The sequence below is a fragment of the Anguilla anguilla genome, chromosome 16 (assembly GCF_013347855.1).
Source record: "Anguilla anguilla isolate fAngAng1 chromosome 16, fAngAng1.pri, whole genome shotgun sequence".
Classification (NCBI taxonomy): domain Eukaryota; kingdom Metazoa; phylum Chordata; class Actinopteri; order Anguilliformes; family Anguillidae; genus Anguilla; species Anguilla anguilla.
This window is the reverse complement of record NC_049216.1, coordinates 14,349,334-14,370,562: the sequence shown is the minus strand read 5'-3', so window position 1 is coordinate 14,370,562 and position 21,229 is coordinate 14,349,334. Positions and strand designations below refer to the sequence as shown.

Here is a 21,229-nt window from a genome sequence, read left to right as displayed (position 1 = left end):
GACGCTCTTATCCAGAGCGACGTACAACAAAGTGTATAACCATAACCAGGAACAAGTATGACGAAAACCCTAGAGAGAAGTACCGGTCCAAGTGCAGGGAACAACCGCATAGTTCAACTTGGACCCTGAAGGTTAAACTGATTAACACTACCACAACGAGAACGGCAACAACGCAGTCTATGGAAAAAAATACAAGCAGTAGTTAAGACAGTTAATGCACCTAAGTCACCTACGAAACAGCTGCCTAGTTACAACCCTAAGCTTACAGTCATTTACAGGGGGGTAGGGAGGGATGGGGAGAGGTGCAGCCTGAAGAGGTGAGTCTTCAGTCGTCGCTTGAAATGGGTCAGTGTCTCAGCTGTTCTGACCTCCACGGGGAGGTCATTCCACCATCGTGGGGCCAGAACAGACAGGAGACGTGTTCTGGAAGTGCAGGTGCGAAGAGGGGGAGGTGCCAGGCGTCCTGAGGTAGCAGAACGGAGGCATCTGGCTGGCATGTAGGGTTTGAATATCTTGTGGAGGTATGCTGGGGCTGATCCCTTGACTGCCTGGTATGCTAGGACCAATGTTTTAAATTTGATGCGAGACCATGTTCCACCATGACAGAAGGAACCCTGACCCTGAAAGCAAAGGAAAAGAGTTCCACAAAGTAAGCTGTGTATGCATGAGTGTGCATGTTCAAAGTGCAAATGTGAAGATGTGAATGTAAATCTGTATTAGCTAAAGGAAAAGTGGATTGTTCAGGAAATATTAATGGACAAATGTGTCATTTCTATAGTTTACTAATTAAAATAGTGGTTTCTAATCACCAACATCATGCACCACTCTGGAGGAGACCTGCTTGACCTATTTTTGTTTCCTTGAGTTTGTTTAATTTAAGCAAGGGCCTCCTCTGAAGTAAAATTCTCTTGACAAAGTATTAATGTACAGTAAATGACCACCCCAGCCAATCATTAAGCAGTCAGTTCTAACCCTGCTGAGCGAACCTTGTAGTATACATGACACTTAAGATATCAGTACACCAAAACTTTTTTTTACAGTCCCTCACTTAATTGATTAATCTTAGATTAAGGGTGAGTGGCAAATCTATGAGATATCTGGTATAATAGAATTCTCCTCAAACATAAATTTGATTGAAGAAGCGTTTATGGGCCTCACTTACCTCTAATGCCCGGAATACCAGCCGCCAGCAGAAAAGCTGGGTGTAGTTTGGCATTTCTCAAAATATATGCGTTAATTGTTCTGAATGATGAATAACTGCAGCATATACATTTAAAGTATATGCTTTCCCCCCAAACTCATCTGATTAATACATTTCTCCCTCAATGTATTTTATTAATTACCTTATCTGGACTAAACATAGTGGAATTATGTAAACGCAAACGGCGTGTCAACAATATTAACTAAGCAAAATGAGATGAGACCGAAACTTAACGGAAATATGAAAGACCCCGGGTTGTAGCACGCCATCTAGTGTCAATTAATCTGACTGCAGTGAAACCACATGTAGCCTACAGTTAAAACACATGGCGGTGATTGATGGTAAAGCCATTAAATCCAGTCCCAGAAATCCGTTTTCGTGCTGTACTTTAACCAATCGCACTGGGCGAGAGGTGGTCCTAAACCCAGACTGGGGTCTTTTAATAACAGGTTTAGTTTGGCTGCAGTAGGCTAGTTTAAATTTGCGAACTTGTTTTAGAACTTTGTCAGGGTCCCAGTGGTCAGTACATTCAGTACTGAAGCCGTGGCTCGGCGTTTTCTTTGCTATGACTGACAGCTATATTTTCCAAGTCATATTGTCTGTTGTTCTCTTTAGCGCCAGACCAAGTGCTACGACGGGTAAGACACCGTAACGTTATTTTGTGACTGAAGAACTTTAATGACTTCAGTTGTTTTTTTTAATGTGCCATTTTGCTATGCATTACACAGTTTCCACGCAAGTTTCACCACCTCATTAGAGATCTTCATGCGTCTTATAACGGCTAACAAAACCACATGTTTACTTTAGTAGGCTACGTCGCCTGTATTGCAGTGCAGTGTGGCCATATGCAAATACGATTAAATTAGGCCATACTCATGAATGCATGTGACAGTGTTTGTAATTTTTCTTTTAATTAGCGAACAATGGGGACGAAACGGAAATGGTTGTACCGCTGGCGTTATCCCGGAGCGAGTTTCACCTCCTCCAGGACGCGTCTGGGCGAAGTTGGAACAGACGCAGACAGCGCTCTAATGCCGAGTCGGAAGTTCTTCAGTCTGACAAGAACGACGTGTTTCTTTTGTTGCCGGCTTTCGGCAAAGAACTGTATTTACATGTCAAAAGAGATGCCAGATTTCTTTCGGACCGTTTTGCCATCGAAGAAAAGAACGAAGACGGTACCATACGGCTGGCCAATGTTTCTGATTACCAGCTCTGCTTTTACACCGGGAAAGTTCTCAATTACACAAACTCTTTGGCATCTTTCCGCATTTGTGGTGGTGGCCTGGTAAGATATTTATTTTAACACTTTGCACAATAATCTTTGCGAGTGTGCACTTTGAAGGGCCGGGGAAATAATACAGTTTTGCGCTGAAGGTGTCGTACATTCAGTCTGAAACCTGCAAGCACCTGAGGACGTTACGTTCGACAGTGTGGAAGTTTATTTACAAACACATTTTTAGAATAGGTGCGGGCCAAATCCACAAATAATTATTCCGCATGGATGCATCAGTGTAATTATTGGTGTCCGCCCCGCGTCTATGCACGCTGAGATAATCTGCCGTGAAGTGATGTTGCTGAGCAGAGAAGCATTATCCAGGATGTTTGTGACGTACAGCTGATTGATCTGATCAGCGGGTCAGACTACCTGATTGTACACCAAATTAGAATTGTGGATTTATTGTCAGTCCGGTTGTTCTTTTTGTCGACATTTTGGTTTTAAAGTAAAATTGTCTTCATGCTCTTGCAGAATATCAATTGACCTGCCATTGACAGTTGCTGCAAGTGCCAATTCAGTATTTATGAACAATGCATTGTCTGGAGACATGCTGAACTTTTGAGCATCTTTTTTCATATGAAGTACCACCTTTTTATTGCTTTGTAGTAGTGTGTTCTTCTCTGTTAAATTGCTGGTTTTCTGTGATCCATTCTATAGCATCATCATTCTAGGTGTAAAAGTTTGCAAGTCTTAGTATTAAACAACAGAGCCTGTGAATTCATTGGCACTTTGAATGACTTTAAGCTGTGGTGTTCAAATCTCAGTGTGTCTTGGTAGGAGTCTGATTAATAAAAGCCCAGTTCCAAGTTGTGCAGGCATCAAGTGGCTTCTTTAGAAACTTTAGTTTTGTTGTCTTCCTGCTTCACCTAGTAGAAGGTGGTCTGTTTCTGCTCTGACCAGTAGAGGGCGATCTGTAGCATCATCGCCCAGTCATAGCCAATCGCTACTCCTCAGAGGGAGGTAACAGTCTCCTCTGCACGTGTCATCAATGATCTGTGCCAGCCTGGATGGGGTCTGGGCCTCAGTGTGGCCCGGGCCTGGATGTAGTGTCGGATGTTGTGTATCTGCCGGCTAGCTGCTAGTATGGCTGGTGTTAGTGCTGTTTAGATTTGGCAGGCAGGTTCTTGGATGCACTCGTCCAGGGGGAAAATTGAAGCTCTTGTCTGGGACAGTTTTGTCTGATTAGGGCCCTATTTGGTGCAAGGAACCCGTAATAACTGACCTTATCTAAACAACAACTGGCCAAATCACATTGTAGCCTACAGCTAACTCTGTAGAGCACTGTATTATTATCTTACACCAGATTGTACCATATCACTACAGCTGCATGGCTGAAAATTCCATTTCTGCAACAGTGAAAAGAGGTGAAAACATTTGATTCATTAGTTCTGCTGTTGGAACTGGAATCCTTACATTCCTTGTGCTGTGTAATGGCGCACACGTTCTGTGTCTACACAGACCGTGACATGGCTAGCAATATGCCATGTGTGTAATATTACAGCTGAGGTTAAAGTGTTGTTCACAAAACATGGAGGCTTTCATGTTGATTTAGTTTATGTGAAATGTTTGAAGTAAAATGTATCAACATCAACCATGTATGTATGGATCTTCTCAGCCTGTCTTGTAAATCTGTAGAAGATAAAGCAATGACTTTGTTGTGCGAGTGGTTTTCCTGAACTTTCTTTGAACCTGTGTATTTCCTGAGTTGTGTTAGCATATTTCTGGAGTTGTATGTGTGTGTGCATGCATGTGTACACACATATGTAAGGGTAGCGCCTGAAGTGTGTATTTAAATATAAGGGCGATTATGTGCATGTGACTCATATTTGGTGTTTTTGGTGCTCAGACAGGCCTGGTAAGAGCAGGAAATGACATCATGTTTATCGAGCCTGTGGGAGACGGGCAGGACTTCTTCTCTGGCGTGGAGCACAGGGTGGTCCGACAGAGACGACTCCCCACATCCAGCTCTCCTGCCTTAAAGGCACACCCCAAATACTGTCAGCCTGTGTCAGGTAAGATGGGGGGGGGGGGGGGCACTGACCACATCACACTTTTATCTTATCAACATTCCCATTCACATTTTTATTGTATTCATAGGTTTGTTGCAGGGATGTATGCAGTCAGGAAACGCAGTGACACTGCAGGAAGGTTTATGGATTATTCATTGCTTTGGTTCTCTCCACTTGTTGTTTCTGTGACTCTTTGTCGTCCCCTGGGGTGTATTAACATGCAGGAGCAGCAGGGCTCGTAGATCATCTGGCAGCACAATATTCCTAAGTGTTACTGTTCCTTGCCGTTTGATGTTTTTCAGGCAGAGTTCTGCCCTCCTCCTGCTGAATCACAGTTTGAGCACTACAATGGCAGAAGCACAGGCTGCTGTACCCCTCCCTTCTCTCCTGATGCTTCACATATTTTTGGGCTCTGGGGAGCGTGTGTATGGTCTCATCTGTTTGCTAAATTCACAGTCTGTTTCCCTGCGGGGAGTTCATATGTTCATATACTCAGGACAAGCAGGTATCAGTCTTCAGATTACAAATCCTTAGGCCCTATTTAGAACAGAAACTATGGGTCCAAAATAAGACAGGAACTACCCTTGAGCAGAGGTGAATTATGGGTCTAATTTCAGAAAGGAAGTTCTAAGTTTGCAACTACCAAGATTGTCTTTTGAGACATCTGAAGGCTGTTACCAGTACAGTCTTTAATATGACATCCATATTACACATGTTGCCTCTAAAACATAGTCCCTTGACAAATTTGTTTACAAAGATTATATGAAACAAATTGGCCACTGAATACTACATTCATTTATAAATGATGGATGCTGAGTAGATGTTAATAACAGCAGGGAGAAATGTTGATTGTTGGAATTAAGTGTTGGCCTTCCACCGTTTCTGTCTATACAAATCCCGCTGTGCTCGAGTGGCACCCGCTGCGGTCCCTCAGGGCTCGATCAATAAGCCCATTTTGCTGTCATTTATTTTTGAGGCAAATAAGGAGTGGATTTGATTCTCGGAGATGTGGAATATGTTGAATATACCATACATGTGATGTAATCCCTGTGGGAAAAAAAGACCACCTTTTGACAACCGCCCCAAATGCGCATTGTGTATGTTTGGTTTGTGGGGGTTAGTGCAGGCTGTGTGGCATGACTCCTCATCTGTAAGTAAGAGAATGAGCCATGGTGAGGGAAAGAGACCTGTGTCTGGCCCGCTGCAGGGCCCCTGCTGTAAAGACCCAGGGGCTGTCTGGTGCTCTTTATTACATCATATAATCCACTATAAACAGTAAACCACTGCAGCTTGTGTGTCATATTTTATACATCACCCCCTTGTACAGCCAGGTGTTTACTGACGCAGGCTAGGCTTAGTGCTTTCAAGCTCATCCGGAAGGGTGGATGAGTCGTATGTTAATAAGCTAATTGCGCTAGCTTCCATGCCAGTGTGTGCCTTTTATGCTGTGGCAGACTGCTCTGTGCCCACCAGGACTGTGAAAGGGCCATGACTCAGGCTTGGGAGTACTAGTTTCTGTGCATTCAGGGTGCTGCCGCACATGCATTGCAGCTGCAGAGCTGGATCCCTGGCACCGGTGGTTGGTAATTATGCTTAATGTGAGGAAGAAGCAGCGCAGTGTGAGTCAGGGCTCTTCCACGGCCAGCTTTAGGAATGACCTGGAATGTGAAAAATGTTGAATCCCCCTAAACTACAATGCAAACCTTTTCCAGGGCCTGCACATTGTTGCATTGGCTTTTTCCATCCCTGCGACACAGGCACACTAACCCTCTCACAGCCCTGAGACACACTAACAGTGCAGTAGTGTGTGGCACAGACATGCCTTGGTTTGGTGTCAGAAGTGGAGTTCACATGGAATCCGCACACCATGGTTGCATTTCCAGAAATACTGAGGACTGAAAAAAATCTGAAGACTCAAAGATGCACACTATCAGGAATTACCCCTGCATTACAAGCCAACGGGGCAGGGCGTGGTGTGACCCCCCATCCCCCCTCCTTTCAGAGGGGTAGAGCCACTGTGCACATGAGAAATCAGGCTCCTGTACTTCCTGTCTGTGTGTGATCTTGTGCGTGTGCCCGTCTGCTGTGTGGCGTACAACAGGAAGGAGGAAGCGAGAGACCCACAGGCGACCCCATAACAGCACCGCCCCGCTGAGCGGGGAGTTCACGCTGGAGACGGTGGTGGTGGCCGATGCAGACATGGTGCAGTACCATGGTGCTAAGGCAGCACGGAGGTTCATCCTCACCGTCATGAACATGGTCAGTTTCCCGAATATACAGAGTACGCGGAACACACAGGGCTCCTCCCAAAGTGTATTTACTGAACACGGTTGACCCTCACAACCCCTTTTTCAGAATCAAAATAGCACATATCCTGTTTACAGTAGCTGGGGTGAGACGTGTGAGGTTGTCTTTGGTCACACACAGGGTCGTCAGGCTCCTCTTTCATAGCCACAGTCAGAATGCTCTGCCAGCGTAAGGGGTAAATGGCTACTTTCCAGTTTTACGGTAGTGATCTTCGGCATGTATTGGGATTTTGGTGGGGTTGCGGGAGTGGGTTATTAGGTTCTATGCAATGAACTTTCACATACTTTATGGGTATCTCCAACATTTCGGAGGGGTCAAACCTAAAACTGCTCACCCCCCCTGCCCCCCACCCCACCCCACATCTGAGCTACATCTCAGATACACAGTAATTAAGTGTTTATGTCCAATGTTATACGCTTTGTGAACTTGGTCACCTGAATTTATCTTTATGTTATCTTTCTGGTCATTAATTGTGAACCTTCTCAGCCAGTAGCTGACTGGATTTTGTACAGGATACAGATACGCGTTTCAGCCCAGATTCTGTTCACGCAGCACTGCGTTCAGGCTCGCTGAGCTGTGAAATAGCCACCCACCGGTAAAAGGTCAAAGGTCGTATTCCCCCACCCTCAGTTAGACAGGAATCTGGTGTTGTTGTTGGCCGGCAGCTGCACCTTGTCAAGGGCAAGAGAGAGAAACTAGGCTGCAGTTATACCCCCTGCGGCCATCACAACCAAGCACACAGCCCACTGCTCTATTAACTGCAGCCAGAACTGTGAAATTAAAGCAGCATAGCCAGAATCTACAGAGTTCTGGAGCTCTGCAGTGAGAGAGTCCCCTTAAGCTACAATACCTAACACTAAACTAGAACCCATAACCCCAAAATAATATTGCTTAACCTGTAAACTACCCATGCTCCCCATAACCATATTTTATATCCCCTAAACTGTAGCCCTGCACCCTGAAATCATACACCCTATCCCGTAAATCGTAACCTTAAATCATAGGCCCTGTGCCCAAAATTTTGACCTCTAACCATCAGAGCTACCCAACCCTGTTTTTGGAGGTTTTCACTCCAACCCTTACAGAGCACACCTCGGCTAAAGGTCTTGTTGAGCTACTAATTAGTAGAAACAGGTGTGCCAAAATAGGGTTGATATGAAAACCTACAGGATGGTAGATCTGCAGGGACAGGGAGATCTGCTCTAAATCGTATACCCTGTCCCCTAAACTGTTCTGTACTGACCCCACTCTGTTCCTGCAGGTTCACAGCATGTTTCAGCACCAGAGCCTGGGTTTTCCCATCAATGTCCGCCTCAGCAAACTGCTGCTGCTGCCCAGCCGCCCAGTGAGTCTCTCGCACATGTACACGCACTCACAGACACGAGCACACGCACGCACAGACGCACACACACACACACGCACACACTCGCACACACATTCATGCACATACACTTTCATAGGTATTAGTGACATGTGTTCAGGTGTATGTTGAGGTGTGTGGGGAGGTCTGTGCGGGTGTGTATCAGCGCTATATTTCATGTCTTCAGGAGAGCCTGAAGATCGGGCATCATGGAGAGCGCTCCCTCCACAGCTTCTGCCGCTGGCAGCACCAAGAGTATGGTGATGCCCGTAACCTGGGAAACAACCAGATTCCTGGAGGAAGGGATGGCCTGCCTGCGGTGGACATAGCTATTCTCATTACCCGGTGCTGTCGGCTGCTCCATTGATCTGAGCTACTGATCTGCTCTCACTACCTCAGTCACTGATCTCTGCTACTGATCTGCTCTCACCACTTCTGTCACTGATTTCTGCTACTGATCTCTCTCACTGCCTCTGTCACTGATCTCTGCTACCGATCTGCTCTCACTGCCTTTGTCACTGATCTCTGCTACTGATCTTCTCTCTCTGCCACAGTCACTGGTCTCTGCTACTGGTCTGCTCTCTCTGCCTCAGTCACTGATCTCTGCTACTGATCGCTCTCATCACCTCAGTCACTGATATTCCTCATTGATCCCTCCTACTGGTCTGCCTCGCTGATATATTTTACTGATCTCACTGCCACTCTTGCTAATATCTACCTCTGCTGTCTCCTACTGCTCACTGATCATTTTTCTGCTCTTATGTTCTACCAAACTGCTGGACCAACATTGCCAGCACCACTTTACAGATTGCCACGTGCACAACTTCAGGACCTTGGTTAATATGGAAACATATGTGAGCCATAACTTTGCATTAATGAAGCTTGTGAAAGCAGAATTATTTACATCCCGCTGTTTGTATATTGCACCCAATTTAAGGGCCTCTGGAACCTGGAGTTGTTTTTGGGAAGGGGTGTTAATTCGGAGCCTCCTGATGTCTTTTAGCGTTATGGATGAGCTGCAATGTGGAGAATCTGTCCTTTCTGTTCGATCGGAATGCTTTTCATTTCAGGACAGACTTTTGTGTCCTTAAAGACGAGCCTTGCGACACCGTGGGTGAGTATTGATGGGATGTTTGTGATTGGGGGGTTTGCAGAACTAAGCACTAAAAAAGGGACAATGTACTTTTTTTCTTTGATTAGGATATTAGGTCATTCAAAAAACCTTTAGATAATATGAGAGGTGTCATTAATGGAAAGTAAACAATGAAAGCCAGAACACCGCTTTTAAAGCAAAAGAACTTCTGGAGGAAAGACTGAATGAGTTTGTGTCAGCGTTTTGGTGTTTATGACTGTTTTTGAGCTGTGGATTATACACTTTTATGTCTCTTCCATTAAAAGTTGGTTTTATACACAGGACAGCATTTCTGGGATCTCTTTCCTCTCACAGTGGGAATAGTAATTGGGCTGTGGAACATACAAGTGGGAGGGAACTGTCCAGACAGCTTATAAAAACATGGGTCCTACCTCTCTGTATGTAGAGAGCATTTTTTTCATGTATTGTTGGAGTCATGATCACAGCATGGTGCTGATGCGTGGGTGTGTGTCTTACAGGTGGGTGAGGCTCCAGGTGTTTATTAGGTTAAAGGGTAGGTTGCCTGCAAAAACTGTGCAGAATGATGTTTTTTATTTGCTCTTCCAGGAATTGCCTACCTGGGAGGGACCTGCAGCCCTAAGAGGAGGTGTGTGCTGGTGGAAGACAATGGTTTCAACCTGCCCTTCACCATTACCCACGAGCTGGGCCACAGGTGAGGGAGGGGGGCCGTTTGGAAGAGCTGGTAGGTGGAGGGGTGGGGGGACCAGCACAGTTTAAAGAGAGGGGACCCACATTGCTGCCTTTGACTGCTGCTTTTACAAAACCCTTCAGACTATGCACAGCACTGTACTGATCCTGCTGATGGAGAACTGCCATTAAACTGGAGTGTGTGAGTCTGAGAGGTATTTTTGTTTTTAGCAGTGCTATTCACACCGATACAAGAAATATAAATTATTACTGCTCTTAGTGGATATACTTATCCACCAAGAGCGCACTTAGTCTGACAGGGATGATTTTTGGATAACTCTTTTGTTAGCTTTTTATCAATTCTCAAAAAGAGAATGAATACCAGAAAGAATATGGGGTTTAACAGAAAGAATATAGGGTTTAGCGGTTACATTTAATATTGCTTTCAGGAAAACTGGAAATTACTGCTCTACTTTGGAATTCACAATGATTTTTTTATTCATTGTTTGAGTCCCCTGAGTTGAGAGGAGTCTGGTGTTTTTCATTTGTGAATGTAGGTCAGGATTTTTGGGCCGAAACACATGCTAATGTTCTGCAGAGGAATCACATTGTCTAGTCTCTACTGCAGAATGCTGGTGGAGAATCAGTGGAGAATCACTCCTAGGACTGACGACTCTCACCTGTGTGGCATGGAGGTGGGAGTGTCCCATTTATGAGTGGCATTAACGCGTTGATATTGGTCTCACTTCTCAGCCTGGGCGTAAGCCACGACGACGACCACGCCTCCTGCACCAGCCACTCCCACATCATGTCCGGGGAGTGGGTCAAGGGCCGCAACCCCAGCAACCTGTCCTGGTCCCCCTGTAGCTCTGACGACCTGGAGAAGTTCCTCAGGCAAGAGCAGAGTAAAGTCAACGTGTGTCATTTGCTCATTTTGCCCGTAGTCTGTGTGACCGTGTGTTCTTGATCAGGTCGGAAGCCAGTGCCTGCCTGCTGCAGACGGACCCGCACGGTCACACCGCCACTCGCCGGCCCTCCAAACTCCCCGGCATGCACTACAGCCCTGAAGAGCAGTGCCAGATCCTGTTTGGCACCAATGCCACATTCTGCACAGCCATGGAGGTAAGGGGTGACTCACCACTGGTGTTGGCAGTTTGTCATGATGGCAAATCTGGTTTAAATACAGAATATCTCCAACACAGCATAAGCCTTCTTCTTTTCATGGAAACTAGACTTAAAAACAGGTTGTATACTCAGTTCCCAGGCATTCCTGCTGCTGCTGGACATTTGGAGGAGAGTATTTAACCCAGTCTTTCACATTACCTTCATTAACTGTGTTAATGGATAATGTGCAAAATACACCATGTATGGCACACTGTCCATTATCTTTTCTTTTTCGGGCGTGCCTCTGGGACATGAGCTGCTGTGGTCAGAGGAGAGTGGTCTGTGTCTCCTGCAGACACACACTGATGCTCCCTACCTCTTTAAATGGCAGTGTTCCTGGATTGTGGTGGTCAGTGAGGCTGATGTGTTCAGGTTTGTTTTTCAGCACCTGATGTGCGCAGGCCTGTGGTGTCTGGTGGAGGGGGTGGAGTCCTGTCAAACCAAACTGGACCCCCCTCTGGAAGGGACAGAGTGTGGCACTGACAAGGTGAGGCCCAAATCCAGTGGGGCTCATTGGTCATTGGCCTTCCTGATTTTGAAAGTTTTTCTCTGTCAACATGCTATCACCGGTGTTAATCAAACATGTAATCAAAGGCAGCTGTATGGATCAGTGGGTGACCAGGTTTGTGTGTGTGTATCTGTGCGTCTGTGTGTGTGTGTGTGCATATGTGTGTGTGTGTGTGTGTGTGTGTGTCTTAGTGGTGCAGGGACGGGAGCTGTGTCAGTAAGGCTCCTCTCCCCCAGCATGCTGATGGTGACTGGGGCCCCTGGAGCTCCTGGAGCACCTGTAGCCGCACCTGTGGGACTGGCGCCCGCTTCCGGCAGAGGAAGTGCGACAACCCGCCGTAAGTCTGACTGCAGCCACTGACCACTGACTGAGGAGAAGGAGGCTGCTATACCGGCTCTGTGTCTGTCTGTCTGTCTGTCTGTCTGTCTGTGGGACTCGGGGATGTTGGGTTCTGCAGTCTTAAACAGTGTCTCTCTGTCCTGAGCTCAGCCCAGGCCCCACGGGCAGGCCCTGCCAGGGTGGCAGCGTTGAGCAGCAGGCCTGCCAGGGGCCTCCGTGTGCCAAGGGCCTGCCCACCTTCAGAGACCAGCAGTGCCAGTCACACGCCCTTAAGCACAGCAGGGACATGTGGATGGCCATCATCAATGACGGTGAGCCAGCCGAGTCCCCGCACACGCTGTCAAAATGCACAGGCTGCACAGGCCATGCAGAGGCTGCGGTCTGCTGTAGCGGTACAGTGGTGCACTGAGCCCATAAAACCTGAGGGGTTACAGGCTTGATTCCTGCTGTGCCTTTGAAGATATGTGTTCTGAACTGGTTCAGTAAATATCCAGCTGCTTGAATTGATAGCTTATAAGTTCTGCAATGATATAATTCAATGTGTCCTATAGACAGCAGGAAATAGTCTATTTGTGATGTTGGGGATATTTACCCTGTGATGTAGGGGATCTTTACCATGTGATGTAGGTGACCTTTACCCTGTGATATAGAGGATCTTTACCCTATGATGTAGAGGCTCCTTACCCTGTGATGTAAGGGATCTTTGATATTCTTCCGATTTTCTTTTTTTTAGAGAAGCCCTGTGCCCTGTTCTGCTCCCCTGTGGGGCAGGACGCACCGGTCCTGGTGGCGGAGCGGGTTCTGGATGGGACGCCCTGCGGGCCCTATGAGACAGACCTGTGTGTGAGCGGCCTGTGCCTGGTGAGGTCCTCGCATTGGCTTTGTGTGTGTGTGTGTGTGTGTGTGCGTGTGCGCACTAAAGCCTGTTGACCTGCAGTGCAGTCTTTAGGCACTGACTCTACATTATTTCACTCAGTATACAGGTAGCCTACACTGTCTGTATGGCAGAGCTATGAGTAGTTTGTGTTTGGATGTGATGACATCATCAGAATGCGCTCTTGATTTCAGCCGGTTGGCTGCGATGAGATCATTGGCTCATTGGCTGAGGAGGATCACTGCGGTGTTTGCGGAGGTGACGGCCAGTCCTGTGAGGTGGTAAAGGGACACTTCAATCAAAGCACTGGAAACGGTGAGTCACACAGTGTCTTTGGTAAGCACTGAGTGTGTTCCATAACCCCTTATGCAAAGGTACTCCATGACCTCTTTGGGAAATGTGGGGCTGTAGATTGAGGATGGGCTGGTAGTATGAGGAGCTGCTTTTGGGGGACTGAATTTGATTTCTCACTGGCCCCATGAGAAGTAGGAAATGCTCTGAGAATGTGGCTGTTACCCTTTCACAGAGCTGTTCTGTATGATCATGGCTTCATTCTACTGACACCCCCCTCCCGCACACGTCAGCTCCCTACCTCAACTCTGTAAACACCTCTTCTTTCTCTCCTCCCCCCTCCCACTGCTTCCTCTATTTACCCCTCATCATAGGGTACACTGAGGCTGTGGTCATCCCGGTCGGTGCATGGAGGGTCAAAGTAGAGGAGAATGTGCCATCGCAAGGCTTCCTAGGTAAAGTCTTATTGGGTGAACTCTGCCTGGGTAAATTGTGACTAGGTAAGCTCTGATTGGGTAAGATGTGATTAAGTAAGCTCTGACTGGGTAAGCACGCAATAAAAATGATATTTGGCATTTCCAAAGCCACATTGCTCTGGCTTTGTTAATGTGTACCGCAGTGGCAGTAGAGTGGGGCTTCCTGAAGCCCCAGAACAGCAGTCATCGTCTGCTCCAGTCATAGTGCTTTGCTGTGAAGAAAGCAGTCTGCCCCTGCTGGGGCCTCTGTTCTCAAGCCATCAATATTCTGTTTGAAACACCCAGTGTTCTACTGTGAAGTAATCAATATTACATCTGAAAGTGGTTGATATTCTATTTTTAATGAATTCATATTCTGATCAGAAGTGGTAGATATTGTCTGTGGAAGAGATTTAATGTTTGGAAGCCTCATAATCCTGTGGGAATTTGTTAATATTCAGTTTGAAACTATTGATATTTCTGTTAGATAAATATTAATATTCTGTTTCAAAATGGTTAACTCCTTTTGATATCGATTAATATTATTTTTGGAAGTGGTTAATATTCTATTTGAAGTTAGTTGTTTCATGTTTTGGAATTAGTCTTACTTGAATCCATCAGTGCCGGGGTCTTCACTGCATGCTCTTTGTTATTCATTGGTTTGTCCCCAGAGAGCCAGAGGAAAGGTCTCTGTGATGCAATTTAATTCACAGCATCTGTCTCTTCTCATGTCTTTCCTTTATGCGCATCAGTCAGAAGGATATGAAAATGCTTAAATAACTGAGCCCAGCTCAGCCATGTTATGTTTTTGGAATGTTCTCATATGCCTGCATATAACTGAAAAGAATTTCCTCTTGAAGACAAACTATCTCATCTTTCTGTCTTTCCCTATGTCATATTCTCAGATAATGTAAACAAATATGATTTGATAAATTCCATATGTGTCAGTAAAGGGTTTGGGTGTGTTGAGAAAATATAATGTTTGTGATGTATTATAATTCACGCATTTAAATACCAGAGTTAAATACAGTTTAATTAAGTGATGAAACACTTTCATTCTTGTGCCCTGTTCAGGTTGTCTACTGTTAGCCTATTACTGACTAGGAGATATCTCACATTCATAGAGAACTACAAAGTCACAACAAAGTGAGAATGGATGAGGCTAGCATGGGCCTGCATCTTTAATACCTATAATTTGGCTCTGGTGGAACCGATGAACATTTCCACTATCTATAATGTTTATTGTGGGGGCAGGTGGTGGTAGGGGCTGGGGAACAAATGTGTCCTCCCCCAATGTCAAATTCACTCCTAGACCTATGTTCATGACGATAATAGTTATGGCTGTCATTGTCATTGTCATCATCCCAATAATAGGGTGTGGGTTGATGCTGCCCTCAGGACTAGTGCAATGGTACTGAGAGAGCATGCTGAGGGACTCAGATGAAGGAGGGCATTGTGAAGGGCACATTGTTGCTATTACTATGAGTGGGAATAGGGATGGGAGGCTTTGTGAAGCTACCATTGATCATCCTGTGGTTGAAAGTACATATGATCAGCTCCCATTTTGGAGCTGATGAAAGTCTGTGTGAAAGATGTGGTAAATTGATTCTTTCTGTGAGCTGTGGTCATGGTCAGGTCTTTCTCTGTGAGCTATGGTTTGTGGTCAGTTCTCTCTGCGAGCTCTCCTAATGGTATGGTGACAGGTTTTCTTTATTTCAGCCATAAAAGACTCTAGTAATGGCTCCATCAACAGCGACTGGAAGATTGAGCTGCCTGGGGAATTTGAACTGGCAGGAACCATGGTCCGCTATGTGAGGAGGGGCCTTTGGGAAAAAATGTCCGCCAAGGGACCCACAAAGATGCCCTTGCACCTCATGGTACTCTCTTCCCCCTGGTTCTATACCTTAAAAACCCCTTGGATAGCTCACGGTCCTGTCCAGACCCTTGTTCTATGTAAGTGGTAATAGCATGTATGAACAAGGTGCAGTGTTGGAGTGTGATTGAAAGTTGCTGTCATGTTGCCATCAGGTGCTGCTCTTCCATGACCAGGCCTACAGTATCCAGTACGAGTACACAATCTCCCTCAATCGCTCGCTGTCTAAGGATGCAGAACCTCCAGGTCGCCAGCAGGGGGAGCCAGAGCTGCAGGAGGAGCCGGGGCTCCTGTACGTCTGGGTCCACAGCCGCTGGGAGGACTGCAGCGTCCATTGTGGAGGAGGTGAGTCTACACCTCCGAGAGTGGCTGCAGGGGGAAGTCACATAAGAGTGCACAGGTGTTGTGCAGAAGTGGATTGAGATTAAAGACATATTCACATTGCTATGGCAGTCTTTACTAGAGCTATAGGATAAACCATATTGGATTATCAAATGTTTGAAAAAAGCGTTATAACAATCATTGCTGCCATGCGACATATTATGCATATTGGCATATTGAGTAGTATAAAAAGTGCTATAAGCATAAAACCCTTAAGCATACAGACACTGGTACTCTCTGTCCTCATACATACATGCCTTTGATTTCTTTCTTTTTGTTTGTATGCGTAAATAAATAACAGCATGTATTCTTGTCAGTTTAATTATTCATACGTCCTTGCCTTTGGTGTGTTCTGTATGACTTCTGGGTCTGTGCGTGCCAGTGCATGCCAGGCGTTTGATTGTGGGAGAGAATCCAAGCTGATGGAAGCCGAAGGCAAAAAGAGTTCTGTAGTCTCAGATGCTTTCGTCTCACCCGTGATTGGCCAGCAGCGGCCTCTGTATGAATCTGGCTCTAAAAGGACTACTGTGGTGTGTACAGTTTGTCAGTACAACGGTGGCTGCTGTTATAATAAGCTGCTTCAAATGAACTGTCTTCTGTTTCTTGATTACCCCTCAGTCTCAGAAAGCAGTGATGTTACTCTTTCGAGAGCAATGTAGCTTAAGGCCGTGGAGCCACTATTTTACTTGGATGAGTATTCCAGTGTTTCCAATAACTCATTTCAGTTAAGCACAGTCTTAAGAGCCTTCTGGGGCAGCTAACAGCAGTGTTCAAAATATAATAACGTACAAAATCAATTACAAAATCAATTGCAGTGTGCTACTCCTATTCCTGTGCTAGAAAGGCTGGGGGAAGTTTACAGTGAAGCCTTTTCTGTTTATTTTTTTCTTTCTTTCTGTATATCCTCAACCAGGAAAATGTGGACTTTCATTCCTTTAAGTCCATTCTGACAGCTGGCTGTTTACTGATGCTGTTTAGGTGAACAGCCTAGGTCTCTTAATTAGTCAGTCATGTCCTGCTATGATACATGCTGTTCCACTATATATCATATTCAACTGTAACCCCACTGCGCTGTAACTGTCTGTCTGTCTGTAGGGGAGAAGAAGACAGTTGTTTCTTGTGCAGTGGTCATCAACAAGACTCTGACTGTGGTCAATGACAGCTACTGCCGCCTGGAGAACCGGCCGCCTCCCGAGATCAGACGCTGCCACACCCAGCCGTGCCCCGCCCAGTAAGAGCCCGCCTTCTGTTGCAGATAGAGTCGTTCTTTCAGGCAGTATGGGAGATTAAGCTGACATTTGGAATCGCCGGCCTGTCTGATGCCGTGCAATGTGGAAGGGCTTTGAAAGAGATGCAGGGAAATGCGTGCTTTGTGGTTAGATTGGGTTCTGTGCCCCCCGCCCCCCCGCCTCACACGGGCCGGGCTTGTGCTCTGCAGGTGGATGCCAGGTGAGTGGGGGGCCTGCTCCGTTACCTGTGGGGCGGGGCTGCAGGTACGGGAGGTGGGCTGCGTGTCCCAGCTGCAGAATGGTTCCTACACCCGGACCCTGGATTGGCCCTGCTCCGGACCCAAACCCCCGTCCGCACAGAGCTGTGACCAGCCCAGCTGCCCTCCCCAATGGGAGACGTCTGAGTGGACTAAGGTTTCACCCTTCCTCTGCCATGGGCTAATGCACCAGACTTGCGTGATTCAAATAGTGGTGTAATAATACTGAACACTGAACGTTCCAATGTTTCCTCTACATATTTTTTAAAAATCTCATTGCACTGTCAATGAATGAGTATAAAACCCATGACCTACTGTAGGATAGATGATTCTGTAGGATTAGCCTGAAGAGGGCAGTGTGACAGTCTTTGCATTAATAGTTAAGCTGAAACTGCAGTAGCTGTGTTTAAATGTCTCTATCTCTATTTCTCGCTCAGTGCTCCTCAAAATGTGGGCGTGGCACCCATAGGCGCACTGTCACCTGTACCGGCCCACAGGACATGTGTGACTCCGCCTCCCGGCCCACAGAGGAGGAGCCCTGTGAGGACCACTCCCACTGCAATGAGTGGAAGACTGGAGAGTGGTCAAAGGTGTTAACCACAGCCCTATCACTCAGAGTAGACTATGAACGCACACACATGCGCCCATACACACACATGCACACACACACACACACACACACACACACACACATACATACAAGCATATTATCTATAATATTATATATAATATTATTTACTGTCATATTATGTCATTCTGTCTTTTAGTGCTCATCAACTTGTGGCAGAGGCCATCAATCCAGGGTTGTCCAGTGTATGCATAAAGTGACTGGACGCCATGGAAACGACTGTCCAATATATTTCAAGCCCTCAACCTCCAGACGTTGCAGCCAGGGACCATGCATAAAAAACATGAATAATATCAGATTCCCCAGGCTGGGTATGTAAACACAATTTCAGTGCTAAGCTGGGTGGGGCTGTCATTTTCCATTTTAATGGCTACTTAAGTCAACAAAACCATGTGAAGTCAGTTAGCAATGGATGAAATCTTCTGAAACAGTGACAGGTGACCCGAATCTTTAAATAAACGTGAAGAAGACTGTGAGCCAATTCACCTGTAATGATTAGTTACATAAATATGTAAAGATAAATTCAGTTATTACATTTTTATTGTGTTTGGTCAGATGTTTAATTTAAATTTGTTTTTCAAGCAGTACAGAAGGGAGTAGTGCGTTTGGGTGGGTGTGGGGGGGGCGTTGGGTGTGTCAGTGCTGTTGAGGTGGATGGTGATGATGTCGCTGTTCCCGTCCAGTGGCTTTGACCCAGCGCTGTGTGCGGGACCGCTGGTCCGGTCTGTGCCAGGTAGTCCGGGAGAAGCGACTCTGCCAGGACAGGAGATGGCAGCAGGACTGCTGCCAAACCTGCCAGGACATCACCACAGACGCCACCCCCCGAAACGGCTAACGGCGCTCACCGGCCGTGCTGCATCGCCCAGACTCTATCTTCCGTCATCATTAGTATGCTAATTTAAACAAAATAACCCAGAAGCACGAGACATTGGACATTGGAGTCGCTTCCCAAAAGTCACCTAAGATTAGAGGCCTGGGTTTGTGCAGTAACCGTGGACAGAGAAACAGGAACACTCAGGTCCTACAGCTTGCACACGCTCAGAGGAACTCCAGCTATTACATGAAGAATTGAACAGAGAATCATGCATCTTTCCTGGCTCAGTCTAGGTCATGCCACTGTTCCCATTCACAGACTGGGACTGAGATGGATAGAGAGGGTCATGGACAGACGGGCAGGGAGGCAGGTGTGGGAGAGAGCAGGGTTCACTGGGGGGGGATGGGGCACTCCCACTTCCACTCCCACAGAATTGTTCTCCAGGTTGATTACTGTTCGACCGGAATGATATTTACTGGAGAAAATTATCTTCGACAGCAGCTGGGCTGTACCTCGCAGTGTGTTGATGTGGAGCCCCACCCACACTGGTGCAGTGTGGTACCATGGGTAATGAACTGGGTACATACCCAGGTGGCTGTGGGTTTGGTCACATGGACCGCTGCTCGTTTTGGCCTTGCATAAGGCACACAACCTCTGTTACTCCCACTGTTTTTGGTGCTGCTTATTATAGTTTTTTATTATTAATACTAAATGGCACCTTACCTGTTGGTTCATTTCTTTACCACTGTTGCTATTTACTTTTCTATTATTAATCCAAAATGTTTTGATATCCATGTACTGTAAGACTTCAGCTGCACAGATCATTTGAATATAAAATGCTCATGAAGATCTATGGTGCTGATTTGGTTCAGCTGAAAATTTTTGTATTAAATGCAGGAAATATTTGTATAATCCAGAGATATAACCATTTTGTCAGTTAATGTAAACAGTATTGTTTACAATTTTTGTACTTGCATACATGGACTGTTGTAAAGTAAAATAGTCATGCTTTTAGAAAATTTCTGTTTTCACGTGTACTGTAAATTCATTTGTTTTTTATTACTTGGTCAGAATGAGAACTTATGTTATACATTTTATTAGAACACATTTCACATGACAAAATGCATAGAATTTGTGCTAAAAGACAAACCGGTATTGGATCCAAAGGGTATATTTGTACAGTAATTGAGCCGTGCATGTTTCTGCTCACAGATAAGAGCAAACAATGAGGTGTGAGGAACAAAAATAAACATGGATCAGTGATAGAGTAGGAGAAAAACATACTAATAAAATGCCCATGAGTCATAAACACACAAAATTATTATTATTCTTATTATTATTAATACTAAATTCAGTGTAAGATATTGCTTAATGGTGCTTCCTCTGTATTCAGTATTTTCATATTATTTTCATAATGTAACAGCTTCACATTGTCCTGTGTTTAGACGTGGAGGTAGGCAGAGTGACCTGAGGAGGGCGCGCAGTTGGCTAGCGGGCCGCTGTGTCTGTTCCGGGGCCGAGCGCAAGCAAGAGGGGCAGGAACTTCCGTACTGTTACCCGTTTATTTACGCTGTTCATTTAAACCTCTTTCCATCAGCTGCTGTTGCTGGAAAAGCCAGACTATATGCAACTATATGTGCACGTTTTGCATAATCAGGAATGTAGGAATTTGTATTTTAATCAGAATATGACATCACTTAAGATTAAGCAGCTCACAACATCACTTCCTGTTCAGTGGCTCTAACGACAATTCCTACTCAGCATCCCAGTTGAGTGGCTCTAATAGCACTTCCTGTTAAGTGGCTCCAAAAAGCAATTCTTATTGAGCAGCTTAAATAGCCTTTTCTGTTGAGTGGCTCTAACAACACTTCTTACAGAGCCGCTGTAAGGGCGCTTTCTTGTGAGTGGCTGTGACAGGTGGTCCAGTAGAGGGGCTCTAAACCTCTACGCTTCGTGCTTTAGCGGTTAGCGCTTGGCACTCGCCCCTCGCCGCTCCCTGAGGCAGAGAGGAAATGAGACCAGGGCTGAGGTGTCTGCGGCAGAAAGGTGTCTGGTGAGTCACTCGCCAGCCGAACCTGGGAGAACTGAGGTGAGGTGAGTCGCGGGAGAGGGAGAGGGAGGTGGAGACGGCCTCACCTCACCCCTCAGTGGTCTGAAATGCGTTAGTCAGTTTTGCCTGAGATAATTCAATTACATTGTATGTTTCTCCTTCACATTGAAAGCAGGCTTCAATCAAAGCTTTTGTCTGCCAAGCAGCCAGGCTATGAAATGAATCAATATGTATTATGTAGGGAGTTGGATGCCACTGCATCGAGACCGGATGGCATCCAGGACAGTCTGTCCTAGTTGATTTTATTTATTTTTTAAATTAACTATTTTTTAATGAACAGAATTACAACAAATAACTGAAATGTTGGACCATAGAGTCACAAGTTCCTTGTCATTTGTAACCTAAGATTTACAAACTTACATTCAATATTCAG

General features: G+C 45.9%; 1 protein-coding gene across 1 annotated transcript; it reads left to right on the top strand.

Moving 5' to 3' along the window:
* Positions 1–1,543: 1,543 nt before the first annotated feature.
* LOC118215738 (A disintegrin and metalloproteinase with thrombospondin motifs 17-like) lies at positions 1,544–19,767 on the top strand. The gene is made up of 23 exons (XM_035396705.1): positions 1,544–1,839; positions 2,119–2,486; positions 4,324–4,489; positions 6,588–6,745; positions 8,055–8,138; positions 8,341–8,498; positions 9,224–9,267; positions 9,853–9,958; positions 10,687–10,827; positions 10,905–11,055; positions 11,483–11,584; positions 11,797–11,942; positions 12,095–12,255; positions 12,678–12,805; positions 13,013–13,133; positions 13,484–13,564; positions 15,284–15,441; positions 15,593–15,782; positions 16,914–17,049; positions 17,257–17,461; positions 17,742–17,894; positions 18,072–18,243; positions 18,616–19,767. Exons 1-23 carry the CDS (start codon positions 1,767–1,769, stop codon positions 18,765–18,767), a joined length of 3,354 nt encoding a protein of 1,117 aa, XP_035252596.1. The 5' UTR covers positions 1,544–1,766; the 3' UTR covers positions 18,768–19,767.
* The last annotated feature ends 1,462 nt before the right edge of the window (positions 19,768–21,229 follow it).